We start from the raw sequence: 14,583 nt of genomic DNA, 5'->3' as shown, positions 1-14,583 counted from the left end.
CACAACAGCAAACTGTATGCTTGCTAAAAAATCAACAATCAAGTACAACAGCCAGCAGAATGACTCTAGGGAAAATAACATTATATACATACATATATGATCAGAAAAGAGTCAAATAATATTCCTTGGACAGATTACTCCTGCTGTAGTTTGGATTCTGAAGGTCCCCAAAGGTCCATGTCTTAAAGATCTGTTCCCCAGGTTGGCACTATTAGAAGGTGGCAGAATGCTTAAGGGATGGAGCCTAATGGGAGGTCTTTAGGTCACTGAGCGCTGCCATTGAAGGTCACTGTGGGACCCTGGTCCTTCCTCATGCTCTTTTACTCCCTGCCCTGAGGTGAATGACTGCTACTCACTATGTGCCACTGCCATGATGTGCTTTCTTTCCACAAGCCCAAAGCATTGGAACCAACCAATCACAGACAAAAACCTCTGAAACTGTGAGCCAAAATAAATGTTTTTCTCTTTGTAGGTCAAGTATCTTGGGTTTCTTGTTAAAGTGTCAGAACACTGCCTAACATTAAAATCTCACCAGGCATGGTGGCACACACTTATAATCCCAGCAGCTCAGGAAGCTGAGGCAGGAGAATCACAAGTTCAGCCTCAGCAATTTAATGAGGCCCTAAGCAACTTAGCCAAGGCCCTGACTCAAAATAAAAAATAAAAAAGGACTGGGGATATCGCTCAGTGATTAATTGTCTCTGGGTTCAATCTCTGGTACAAAAAAGAAATATATATATATTTATTTATTTATGTGTGTGTATGTGTATGTATATATTTATTTCCTCAGTACCTTTGTGTGCTGCTTAAACATCTCTTTGGCAATCCAGTGTTTACCAAGATCTGGAGTAAGACTGGTTCACATTCTACCTTCACCATTTATGTGTAGTCTTGAACATGTTTTTAATAAGTTCTGTGCCTTTGTATCCTCATCTGATAAATGGGAATAATAATCCAATTGCTATAAGGATTAAATATGTTAAAACATGCAAAGCACTCAGAATGATGCTTAATAAAGCTATTATAGTCACGATAGTACAAAACTGATTTCATATGTATTATCACAGTTGATCTCATAAGCACTTTATAAAACAGCAGTGATGGTTTTATCCATGTTTTGTTGGTAAGCATAATGAGGTTAAGTTACTTATATATAAAAAAAAAAAAACATAAATAATCTGTGGATGAGCCAAGATTTGAATCCTGGTCTGTTGACATCAAACATGGGATTCTTTCCCATTACACCCAATTATTTACACATACAGCACAGCAAACATACTACTATAAAATATTGACATTAGATGCATTCAGAACATAAGGGAACAATTGAGAATACATAGTGTCTACTCTAGGAGTTTATTCTTCTGATAAACATATTAACTGATCAGTTAATGTAAAGACTAGCTAGAGAAGTAAAAGCTGATTTTTTAGACTCACTGCAATAGCAATTTGGAATTCTGAAAATTCTGAAATGGGAGGAGGAGGAAAAAGTCTCAACAAAATGTATTCTTCATTCTAAATTTTACTTTTGATGAAAACAGATAAATTTTCATCTTGAGAAAATACATGGAAATGCAAAACTTCAGAATGGTGGAATAAATCAGAAAGGGAACCAGAAGGCTCAAATATCTTAATATGCAGTTTGCCATCTTATTGCTACTTTAATTCACGGACCAGCAGTGGACTTTGTAGTCACTGATACATTGATGACATTCAGGCTGTAGCTTCTTAGATCTACAGGACAGAATCTTATCACTAGAAATCCTTATCCACATGCAAGTGTTATGAGACAAGCAGAAGATTGGTCAATATAAATAAACAACTGGCACATATTCCTTCATTCCTAATGAATTTGTGTAAGTTTGAGCATTTAAATGGATCCCTAGGGGAATAATTCTTTCATGACTAACACTCTTTGTAGTATTAGCATCTATTCTAATTCATTAGGTTTAAATGTGTTAGCCTTCAAGTACTTGCATGAGTCTTCTATTTAAAAAGATCAATCTCTTAATTTACGAATCCAGTTTTGATTTTAAGATGATCTCCATATACAAATCATTCAAATTATCCCTCAAAATTAAAAAAGGCATTTTGATAGTCACTTTAAAAAATAAACTTCAAGCAAAGATAGAAATGTTAAAAATGATCATCTTAAACAAGACACTATGAAAGACTATTTCTAGTCTATGAAAGACTAGAAATCACATTGTACATTTGATCAGTGTTTCTTTTTTTAATCAGTTCACCATGGGTTCTGTCAAATCTTTACAAAAGTCTCACAAGACCCTGAAAGCTAATGCGTCCTTTCTGTTTATCTCACCTTAAAATTCCCACTCATCAGGGGCTGGGGAAATAGCTCAGTTGGTAGAGTGCTGGCCTTGTATGTACAAGGCCCTGGGTGCAGTCCCCAACACCACACACACAAAAAAATTACCATTCATCCATGTGGATATATGTGTATTTCACAGCTAAAGAGACTTCTCTTTCATTTTAATTATGAAATTATATTTTTAATACAAGATGCATAATATTCTAGATATGTGCACCCTAAAGCCAACAAGATGATGATATGTCATACCTGAGACTTATATTGTAAAATCTATGATATTTAAATAAGTCTCAGAGAACATTCCTGAAACACAGATCATAATCATAAGATATTACTTACATCATTTACCTCCACACCGTACATGCCTGAGGCTCTACGACATAGGGCAAAATTGAAAACACATGACTGAAAAGCATCATTATGCAAAGCAAATGATACTGAAAAAGTAGAAAGCCCAAATAACCATTGACTCTTCAAAGATAGATTTTATTCTGTACTTTGTATCCATGATTAATTATTCCCAGCATAAACCTTGGTCCATCTTGAGATCAACAAGCGCATGCTTGCTGGTAAATGACCCAGCTCTCTGTGACTTGAGCAACATGCATGCTTCGGATCCCCATGGTGTGGCACACACACCCCCAATTTCCCTGGTTGGTCCCTGTGAAGTCAGAGTCCTTCCCAGACCCAGCCTTACCTGTTTGCCATCCAAAGTGTACAGGCGTTTCACCACTCCGGAGTCCAGCTTGATGGCGTCGGTTATGTCAGTGAGGACCTGCTCAAAGGAATGAGCCGTCTTCTTGTTCAGCAGAATCCTGACAGCTTTCCGCGGCTTCACTCCACTCCTGATGATGGTGACCAGCTTAGGCCGAATGAAATCCTTATTCTCACGCACCTCGGAAGGGCTGCCTTTGGCAGTGGCCAGTGAAGACACTGCCCGGGAAGCTGAGGTGGTCTTGACATTCACTGACCAGTTGGGGTTCACATTCTTGGTATACTCCAGTTTCTTGAAGGGCTCTATTGAGCCGCACACGTAACTCTCTCCTAAGAAAGAGAGAAATAGATTTAAATCGACACTAAGCTAAACTCATTTCTTTTTTTTTTTTTCCTGTCTTTCGTTTCTCTTTTTCTACTTATCGTCAAAAAAGAAAAAAAGCTGCAACTTTTCATACAATACTGGAGTGATTAATAAGGAATGAAAAAGAAAGATTTCTGACTTCTCATCTGGTTCTCTCAGCAACAGATTGGAATCTTGGAAAAACAAAAAGTATTCCTCCTTTTCTTTGTCTTGGAATTAGTGACAGAAATATTGTTTTGCTTGAATCAGCCTAGAGAGGTATGACATTGAACTCAAAACAGAAAATATTTTGGGGGACTGAGGAGTATAAAATATCTAGAAAATTTCAAAATCAGAGGTCTCATGCTACCTGAGATAATTTAAAATCTGAAAGTGGATCAAACACATCTTCTTAAAATAGTTATGAATTTATAAATGTATTGAAGTATATGCTAAACATTCCATAGCCAAGTAAAATTCCATAAGCAAAATACAAAATAATTCCCCTTCCTTTTCAGCCATCTATCTATTCACTGCTGATCATGGTAACCATATACACGAGAAAGTCAATTCATATTTGGTGTAAAAAGGTTTAGAAAATATTTACCCTACACACTGTAGCTTCCTAAACTGACTCTATAATAAAAATAGCTAAATTTGTATTTTAAATGAATCTTTAACATTTTTTTAATTTAAAAGAAATAAAATGACTCTAGCAGAGAATCTTTAAATGAAAACACTCAGGCTGTTAGGATGTGGATAACACACAAAAGAAACTAACACATGTACCAAAAAGATGATAAGTTATAAAATGGCTGTTCTAAATACAGATTTCATAAAGTTAGGTAAAAGCATTTTGCAACTGAAGATTTTATAATGGATTTTTTATGTGTTAATGTCTTTATAACCAGGAAAAATGCTTAAAAAGCCTACATAATTGCAAGTAAAGTGACCTAGACCTCATCTAACACAACCCATTTACTTTTATCTAAATCCTTGGCCTATTTTTAAATTAATGGTGCAAGCATGCAGGGCCACAGAATTAAGGATCCACATAAAAATAACAGAACCAGTGTTTCAAAATTAAGAAAGGAAAGCTACATATTATCAAACATTTATTTTGAAATTTTTTAAAAAAATACTTCATTCTAATGTATTACATATACCTTATGCATCACCAGAAATTGCACATAACAGTATAAGTTAACTAACTCCCAACCCCTGGCAGAGCATCACTTGTCCTAACTATGTTTTCATCAGGATTTAAGTAGATAGCAAAAATATATATGAGAGTGCTACAACAGTGGTATTTTTTAATGCTCGTTGGAAGAGGATCAGGAAGCTACAGTGTGTAGGGTAAATATTTTCTAAACCTTTTTACACCAAATATGAATTGACTTTCTCATGTATATGGTTACCATGATCAGTGGAAAAGAGGTAATCAGAAATTTTAGTTCAAGACTTGGCCTCTCCAAGCATGTGACCATGGACAAGTCCTTAGATGTCTGAGTGGTAGTTTGTCTGTAAAATAAAACCTCACTGGGTTTTTATGAAGGGCAAATTAGATAGTAGAGGGAATGGGGATATAGATCAGGGATAGAGCACTTGCTATCTTATACAAGGTCCTAGGTTCAATCCCTAGCATTGGGGGAAAAAAAAATTAGAGTAGAGATCAAAGTGACTTCGACTACATATTGCAAGTGAGAATGACTTGAAGTGGCATTACCCTAATTGTGCATAAGCTTGAAAGGAAAAGTAAAAACTAAATTACTAAAAATCATAAGCAGGTCTTATGTTATAACATAAGTTTTCTTAAACATGGTTACCAGTGGATATCACACTGGACCCACCTCAATGAGAGTGTCCCTAATATTCCTCCCCAAAAGTACAGAGCCCATAGCATCCCTGGATAAGCCAGCAGTTGTCACAGTTCTGTGCTAACTGAAGATACGCAATTGTATGGTTATTTGTAAGTTTTGCACACTAAGGTAATTGCTAAAAGCATAGAGGGGTTGGCATCTCAACAAAGAAAACTTTTAACTTTAGAAAAACAGTTGAGTTAGAAGAGGGTGGAATTTTAAGAGTGTAACAATATTGAATGGACTTGTTGGGGGAAAAACACATTTTTTTACATAATCTTAGATGAAGTACACTGAACGTCTTCAGAACCACTATGATGCATGTAGATTGGACTCAAGCAACAAAAAAATAAAATAAATGGATATTAATCTGTGCTGTAACTGTGAGCTCCCCTGCCTTCATTGCCCACTAGGGTGGGAATCATGGAGAAGGATGTGAGGCTCCAATAAAGGATGATGATGGGCTAAAGGAGGAGGAGGAGCTGCCACCAAATCCAAAATCAGACACCACATGGTGCTCAGTCATCTAGAGTTTGCTCAACTTTTCAGAATTTCAGGAAAAGCTAGCAATGGATAGTGTTCATTGACTGTGCAAATAAATTTACAACAAAACTATTTGGCTCCACATTTTTACTTTTACCTTAACAGTAATTTTGAACTTCTCTCTACCACTGAAGATGTGGTCTCTACCTTAACTCAGTTAAGTTAAAGTTGATTGTGTTTCCTGATTTTATTTTTTAAATGAGCTTTTCAAGCTGGGTGAGATGTCATACACCTGTAATCCCAGTGACTCAGGCAGCTGAGGCAGGAGGATCATGAGTTCAAGCCAGCCTCAGCAACTTAGCAAGGCCTTAAGCACCTTAGCAAGACCTGTCTCTAAATAAAATATTTTAAAAAGGGTTGGGGATATGGCTCAGTGGTTAAGTGCCGCTGGGTTCAATCCACAGCCCCCCCGCCAACCACTACCAAAAAAAAAAAAAAAAAAAACACTTCATCTCTCAATAGCTATAAGAAATTTGTTCCAGGATCCCCTGAGGATACTCAAAGTCTATACCATTTTATACTCTTGTTACTTGCATAGAACCTAAGCATACATTTTAAGTTATCTCTAGATGACTTGTAATACCTATTACAATGTAAATGCTATATAGGTAGTTGTTAAACTGTATTGTTTAGGGAATAATAATAAGAATCAAAAAGTCTGTATTTCTTTAGTATAGATGCAATTTAAAAAACATTTTAAATCCATATTTTCATGGATGTGGAACCCACAGATACAGAGGGATAAATATAATATGCTAATATACATGTAATTATAAATTAACAAATATGATTATTCCGAATGGGAAGAATATATGTAGTCTTGGTTTAGTCAAACAGCTCTGGATATCCAGTGTTTAATCTCTTAGTGAGACAAAGAGTTAAAAGATAAATTACAACCCTGTCTAGAGAATTATTTATAGGTTACATTCAAGTCTCAACATGAGGTATGCATAAGAGCTATTCCAAAATTATAAAATAAAATAAGACATGATTACTATATCACATTCCCTCTTATATACACTAAGCCACCCCAAATTCTTGGCATAACTTCTACCACAATAATAAAATAAAAGTGAATGTATCTATAAAACCAAGGTGTATTTGATCAAAATAGCCCAAAATTTGCTTTAATAGTCTCCCAATACTTTCTATAGGTGAAGTTAAACAAGGATGGCAAGATTGCAAAGCTCTTAGATCGTTTAAACGAAATATTATAAAAATCTGTTCAGTGGTGTTACTGGAAATTACAAAACTGATTGGTTATCATATGGCCAGTTTGGGTTTGTTTGTTTTAAGATATGATCTCCCTATGTTGATCAGGTTGGCCTTGAATCCTGAACACAAGTGATCCTCCTGCCTCAGTCTTCTGCATAGCTGGGACTGCAGATGCGATGCCACCAGCCTGGAATACGGCTGGCTCCATTTTAGTTTGTTCAAGCCATATATATATATATATATATATATATATATATATATATATATATATATAAATAAAATAAGATGGATCCTCCACTTGAAATGTAATACTCTGGGTGTCTAAGCCACCCCAACATATGATAAGAACAGCAGATACAGCATCTGCCAAAACTTTGGTAGCATTTACAAAGGCCAAAAGTTAATATTTGCTTTTATGCAAGGAGAGAGAGAAAGAAAATGATAACTACAAAAGGTAAGGAAACAAAACATGAATTTATATTTGCATCCATCCAATACCCTCTAAAATGTCAATTTAAAAAACAGTGATTTCTTCTCTGAGAAATTTAAAAATTTTCAGGAAGTTCAAGGAAAAATATTTTTATAAACAGATTATATTTAAGACAGTGAAACATCCATGATTTTGTTTTTTTTTAATCACCTATGAATGTTAAAGTTATTCTATTTACCATTATTTTTCAAAGGGGGGGAATAAATTTTCTTTAATAAAGTTCATTATAAAAAGCTTACAAAGTTAATTCTAACCTTGCTATTAGCTCCCATTTTTAAAAAAATATCTTTTTAGTTGTTGCCATCAACAACTTAATTTGATTTATTTCTATGCGGTGCTGAGAATCGAACCCAGAATCTCACACATACTAGGCATACTAGGCAAGTGCTCTATCACTGAGCCACAACCCCAGCTCTAGCTCCCATTTTTAAACTATAATATTTCCATTTTAAATAAGTTCTCTAGGCACCATTGAAAATTTTTGGTAATGAGGTACTAGTTCCCTGGTTGATCCAGGGAACAGTAGCTATGAAGAAGAACCTTCACAAGACTCCATATTGGGGGATTCTAGAAGTTTGTCCCATTTCCCCTTAATGCTAGAGTTTCAATGATTAGGAGCTGTGACTCACAAATTCTAGTTCTGACATTACTTGGCATCAGCTGAAAATGCTCTAATTCCCTCCCATCCTTCATATTACTAAAGGTGGTGCCTGTAAAATACTTTTAAGTCTAAAATGTGGCATGTTAAAAAGTATCTTAAATGAGAGATATCTGCAATATATTTCATTTTCCTAGAATATAAATTTTCTTATTGAAAACTCTGGCAATTAAATTTCACTTTGTGAGTTATGGCAAAATTTAGAACTCAGATATTGAAACTTTTGAAAGTAAACTGAGTTTAATTACATGAAGAATTATTTACAGAATAAAATAGCATTGCCTGCCTTCTGGACACGACATTTTATGAGCCAAGTCAGATATGCACAGCAACATTTCCTATCTACCTGGAAGGCAACAGTTTAAGGAGATGATTTTCATGGTGCTATAAAAGGCAAGGAAAAAGATTCCCCAAAGGCACTTATGGGTTATTCTTCCACAGAAGTTTTTCATAATATAATGGTATATAAAAATAAACTTACAGAAAATAAATGTGAATGCTATGTCAGACCTGTGGGAAAATGTCAACTTCTCAAAATCAGATCAGAAAATTCATCAGAAAAACACTGTGAAGGAAAAAAAAAATATGACATATATTTTGTTTTGAAATTTAAAACAAATACATTTGAAAAGTAGAGAGACTAAAATTAAAAAGGGAAAATAAGACTGGGGACCTATAATACATCAATGGCTTAATATAATTGCAAAGCTTATTATAATTTACAAAAATACAAGGTTCTAAAATATATGGCAAAGGACAAAAACAAAAACAAAGTAGATTTAATAAATAAGCAAGAACATTAAATTAATAAGAATCCTTTTGGAAACAACATGACAAAATGTATTTGGGGCCATGAAAATATTGGTATCTCCAACCCATAATCTCATTGTTAAGAATTTCTCCTAAGAAAATGACAGAACAGAAAATAACAGAATTGCAACAAGTATCCACAGCATTAACAGTCTTCTAAATTGTCAGTAGTAAATACAAGAATTGGCCACTCTGGGTAGTGAAAGAAACCTAAACCACAAACCTGTCCTCAAGAACTCAGAAAGCAATGCATGTATATGAAAGGATTCCATCACAAGGCAGCAAGTGCTATGTGCTAAATAAGTGGTATGGGCAATCCTAATTCAGAGAAGGAAGTCACTTTCCACTTCCCACCATACTGTCAAAGAGGAGATGGAATTCACACCCACCTTGGTAGCAAGGATATGATTTCCATTGGTAGAAAAGAGAGAGGAGAGCAATTCACATAAATAATAATAATTATTATTATTATATGCTCTATTTCACAATATAGTAAAGACATAGTCATATTTTTTCCTCAGAAAATAAAATTATTTCCTTAAACAAGCAAGTTAGATAAGCCTGCAGTAGTCACTATAGTTTCTATGTATGATCAGCCTGGGGTGTTTATAGGATACATGGGCTACAGTGTAAAGGAAAGGCCAAAGGTGGACTATAGGGGATAGAAGTCAAGATACCATCTTTATAAGAGACAAGGAGAGGAGCTGAAGAACTGAACTTTGCATATATACTCTAGGGATGGAGAGCAGTGGATGCTGAGATGTAATTAGCAGGTACAATCAATAGAATTGGCAAATCGGTTAGATGTGGAGCCCCAAGAGAATGTGCATTAATGATGACACTGAACCTTCTCTTTTGGTCTACTTTCCATATACCAGAGTGGGTGAAATAAGAAGGTGAATAGGTTTGGATTAGGTGGTTAGGATGCAAATTAATTTGACTGTAATTTCACCTGTAATCCTCACCATCAGATTTACACTAAATTTGAGTACTTACAGCCATTTGAAGATTTCAAGCAAACAGTAAATAATACAATTCTGGAGTTTGGAAAAGAGATGGATGTGGCAGCTGTAACCAGGGGAATGGAAGAAAATGCTCAGGGAAAATGCCCATACCCCATTGGAAAAAGCTGCAATCCAGGGTAAGAACAATATTTAAAGACAGCCAACTCCACTGCCATGAACCCAACATGAGGCAACACATCATGGTAGAAGGACCCAGAGGAAGAAAACTGCTCAGTTAACGGTGAGAAAGTGGCATGTAAGCCCGGGAGTGGGGGTGTGGGGGGTTTGCTACAGGGAAGATGAACCCTTCCAGGGCATGCACCCAGGGACCCACCTCTTCTATTCATGCCCACCTGCCTATGGTTACCATCCAGTGAGTCCATTCAAACTAGGATGGACCTATCCAGCTACAGATCTCATAATCTAATCACTTTATGTCTATTCCTGATTAACAGGAGCTTTGGGAGGATACCTCCTATCCAAACCATATCAAGTTGCAACTATCATGCTGGGCTGGGGGGACTCCAATGGCTCCACCATTCCAGAGGCTGGGATGTAAAATAGATATATCATAGTGTATGCCGCAGACTGGCTGGGCACAAATAACCGAGCAGCCACAAAGCTTTGTAGGTTCAAACAGTAACTCTTTATTCCAGAACTCTCCCCGGCACTCTACACACACTTCCCGGGAACACACTGCCTCCACCGGGCTCCACGCGCCAATTCTCTCAGAACCCCGCAAGAACTCAATGGGAACTCCAAAGTAGCAGGCGCCCGAGGCAGCAGGATCTGCCCTAATCCCAGCAGGATCCGCCCTAATCCCGGAGTCACCCTATTCCCAGCAGGATCCGCCCTAATCCGGGAGCCGCCCTAATCCCAGAGCAGGGTCACCTTTCAACCATTCCCTCTGGCAAAAATGCCAGGCGTCATTCTGACTAAACTGTGGCTCTCAACAAGTGTAATGATCCTAGTGGAGTGGCTGAAACAGAATTGAAAGCTGAGGAAATAGAGATAGAAAAATGCAGATTTTTTTTAACTGTAGAAGATCTTTTGGTTTAAGAGGTCAGCAAGATCAAGGCAAGAATTGTTTAGATTGTGAGAGACTTGTATGTCTGTAAACTGAGAGGATGAGCATGGAGAAGCTAGTGGTGGAAACGGTTATTTGAATGTCTGCCATGTAGCAGATCACGTTCTAACCCATTACATTTCATCTGTGATCCTCACCACAGCCTCATCAGCTAAGTACTGAGATGCCTCTTATCATGGAGCCCACTGAGGCACAATGACCTGGGTAGCTTGCCATCGGTCATATAGACAGTAAAGGTGGAGACAAGATTCAAATGTAGGTGGTCCAACTCCAGAGACTGTATTTTTAATCATGATGCTATACACCCTCCAGGGAGGGTACTCATCATACCCTAAGACAGGAGAGAAGAGAAGCCCAGAAATAGGAGAACACAAGAAAAGAGAATAGCTGAGCTGCAGCCAGCAATGCTGTGTGTATATCAGTGGATTTTACGACACAAGCCCAGATGGGAGGAAGGGGCAGCAATGGAATTGCTGGGACGCACATTAAAAATTATGGGCCACATTCTAGAAGTAAAGAGAAGAGACGTTATTAAGCCAAGGTGCAACACAAAATAATCTATTTGTGGCCAGACTTATAGACAGGAAATCTGGTTTGAAGACTATTGTATGTGACTTGTGTGAATCTGAAAGGAGATAATCTGAGACAAACTGAGAGGAGTGGAAAAGAGGGGTGAATATGAACATGTTATAAAGGAAAGACAACTAAACTATGTATCTTTAGCTTAAGACCCCTATTAGAATAGCACAAGAAAGAGACAAGCATCTAGTATGAAAATACAGAGTTAATATATCATTTTTTTTTAACATTTTTTGCATTTTTCCAATTTTTCTACAAGGCTAACTGTAGAAAAATTGATCACTCATTCAGACAAAGAAAGCGTTACACTATTGTTAAACAATAACAGGGCCTTGAAAGCTATAATAATGGTGACAGGGAGGAGAAAACAAATTGAAGAAAAGTCTGGGACAGAATCTGTGGGATTTTCTGGCAGTTTGAATTTGAAAGTTAAAAGAAGGAGATGTCAACTGAGGTGTGTTAATGTACGCGTGTTTTAGTTCATTCAGGCTGCTGTATAAGAATGGCTTATAAACAATGAACATTTATCTCTTAGTTCCAGAGCCTGGGAAGTCCAACCTAAGGCACTGGTGGATTTGGTGGCTAGTCAAGCCCCCTTCTTTGAAGATGGCATCTTCCTGCTGTGTCCTCACGTGAGGGAACAGTAAGGCAGTGCTCTGAGGCCCCTTTTATAAAGCCAATAATCCTGATCATGAGAGCTCCACCCTCATGACCTAATCACCAAAAGCCCCACTTCTTAACTATCGCTTTGGTGCTTAAGTCTCAACATATGAATTTGGTGTGTGTCACGGGGAGGGGCAAGTCACAAACATTAGGACTTAGCAGGTGATGACACAGTGAATAAGATTTGAAATATGAAAGAAATATGAATTCTACATAATGGGGGGGGGGGGGGAAAGAGTTCACATTTTATACCTGTTGAATTTGAAAGCATTAAGGATTAGACTCCGTTGAACAGCTCCAGGTGGCTGGAGTTCAAAAGAGAGGTTGGAGACAGTAGTAATTCATAAAAGATGGGCCAAAATAATGGGAGCTAATGAGATCACAAAGAATGATCCAAAAACAGGAAAGTGGAGGACACCATTCATGTGTAAAAATGTAGCAAATAAAGAAGGAAATAGAAAATCACCAATAGAACACTAGAGCAGTCATTCCTATAGGCAAGATCCATCAACAAATGCCAAAATTCATACGCAAAAACTTAAGGAGAAATAAGATGTTTACAAAGACTCAAAGTTTCTCCCCAAAATATTTGTTAACTACAAAGGGGGGATAGTAATGTTATGGTTTGGATATGAAATATCCCCCACAAAGACCCATGGACTGAAGGATCGTTCCTGAGGGCAGGGATTTCACAGGTAGGCTTTGAAAGGCAAGTAACTGGATCATGGGGTCTGTAACCTCCTCAGTGAATTAATCTATTGATGGATTAATAATTTGAGGACATTAGTGGGAGGAAGTGGAAACTTCAGGAGGTGGGGCCTAAAGTTTGGAGGAAGTAGATCACTAGGTGCATGCCCTGGAAGAGTATTTCTTGTTCCCAATCCCATTCTCTTTCTCTGCGGCACCACTGCAGTGATGTGATCAGCTTTCCTCCACCACAGCCTTCTGCCATGATGTCTCTGCCTTGCAGTCAGCTGACCATGGACTAAAACCCCTGATACTGTGAACCAGCATAAACCTTTCTTCCTTTAAGTTGTTTTTCTCAGGTATTTGTCACAGTGATGACAAGCTGACTACTACAATAAGTTTAGAAAGAAGATAGGTGGCAACAGCCCCTTAACCAACTGTTCCTGGGTAACTAGTAATAAGCATAGAGGCAGACGTCATGTACCCCTTGAAACGATGCACTGAGGAGGACACAATATCACTTCTGTAGAATTCTGGCCCAAAATGCCTAATACCAACCTAACTGTCAGACAAACCCAAATTGAGGAACTGTCTACAAAATAACTGACTGGTATTCCTCAAAATAGCCAACATCTTAAAGACAAGGAAAAAAAATGAAGAACTAATAGAAGTTGGAGAAAATAATGGGGAAATTACAATTAAATGTGATGATATGTGATTCTGGAACAACAACAACAACAAGAACATCAGTGGGGAACTAATGAAAGTCAAATAAAACCAGTAGTTTAGTTGCTGTATTGTACATTAGTTTTGTTCTGGGTCCATGGTTTTGCAAGATATTCCATTATGGAAGGTGGGTGAAAAGTATATAGAAAATACTTAACTTTTAAAAATTTTCTGTAAGTTCAAATTAATTTCAAAAAGAAACACTGAAGAAATGAAGCATATGCCCTGGAAAAAATAAAGTAAAATTGAATCCCTACCTCATATATGATAGCAATATGATTTCCATTAAAATATTTTTAGGGCAGGCGTTGTGGCTCAGAGATAGAGCACTTGCCTGGCATGTGTGAGGCACTGGGTTCGATTCTCAGCACCACATACGAATAAAAGAATAAAATAAAGGTCCATCAACAACTAAAAAATTTTTCTTTAAATATTTTTAATAAAAATAATACATGAAAAGGAGATAAAATGGTTTCATGACCTCAGGTTACAGAGGGCCCCTACAGGCATGAAAATAAAGGCCATAAATGAAAAGACTGATACATTGGATTATATAAACTTTCTGTAAATCTAAATGGCAAAAAAACATGAGTCATTAGGGGCAATTTGATCAAACTATTTTTAATTATCATAATAAAGGGCTTTAATCTTTTTTTAAAAAATCCTACAAGTCAAGAAAAAAGATACCAATCTGATAGGAAAATAATAAACAGCTATGGGGAAACAATACTTATAAAAAGAAATACAAGGGCTGGGGTTGTAGCTCAGAGGTAGAGCACTTGCCTAGCACATGTGAAGCACTGGGTTGGATCCTCAGCGCTGCATAAAAATAATAAATAAAATAAAGGTATTGTGTCCATCTATAACTTAAAAAAA

At 36.9% G+C, this 14,583-nt stretch overlaps 1 protein-coding gene across 1 annotated transcript in view; it reads right to left on the bottom strand.

Annotated features, from left to right (window-relative positions):
• The window catches only part of Dclk1 (doublecortin like kinase 1), a 325,307-nt gene that overhangs the window by 300,785 nt on the left and 9,939 nt on the right, over positions 1-14,583 (bottom strand). The window contains exon 3 of the mRNA XM_076871894.1: positions 3,027-3,373. Coding sequence (XP_076728009.1) covers positions 3,027-3,373 — 347 coding nt within the window. The remainder of the gene's footprint in view (positions 1-3,026; positions 3,374-14,583) is intronic.

Source organism: Callospermophilus lateralis, chromosome 12 (genome assembly GCF_048772815.1).
Source record: "Callospermophilus lateralis isolate mCalLat2 chromosome 12, mCalLat2.hap1, whole genome shotgun sequence".
NCBI lineage: Eukaryota > Metazoa > Chordata > Mammalia > Rodentia > Sciuridae > Callospermophilus > Callospermophilus lateralis.
Note: the sequence above shows the minus strand (reverse complement) of the source record. Positions and strands in the feature narration are given on the sequence as shown.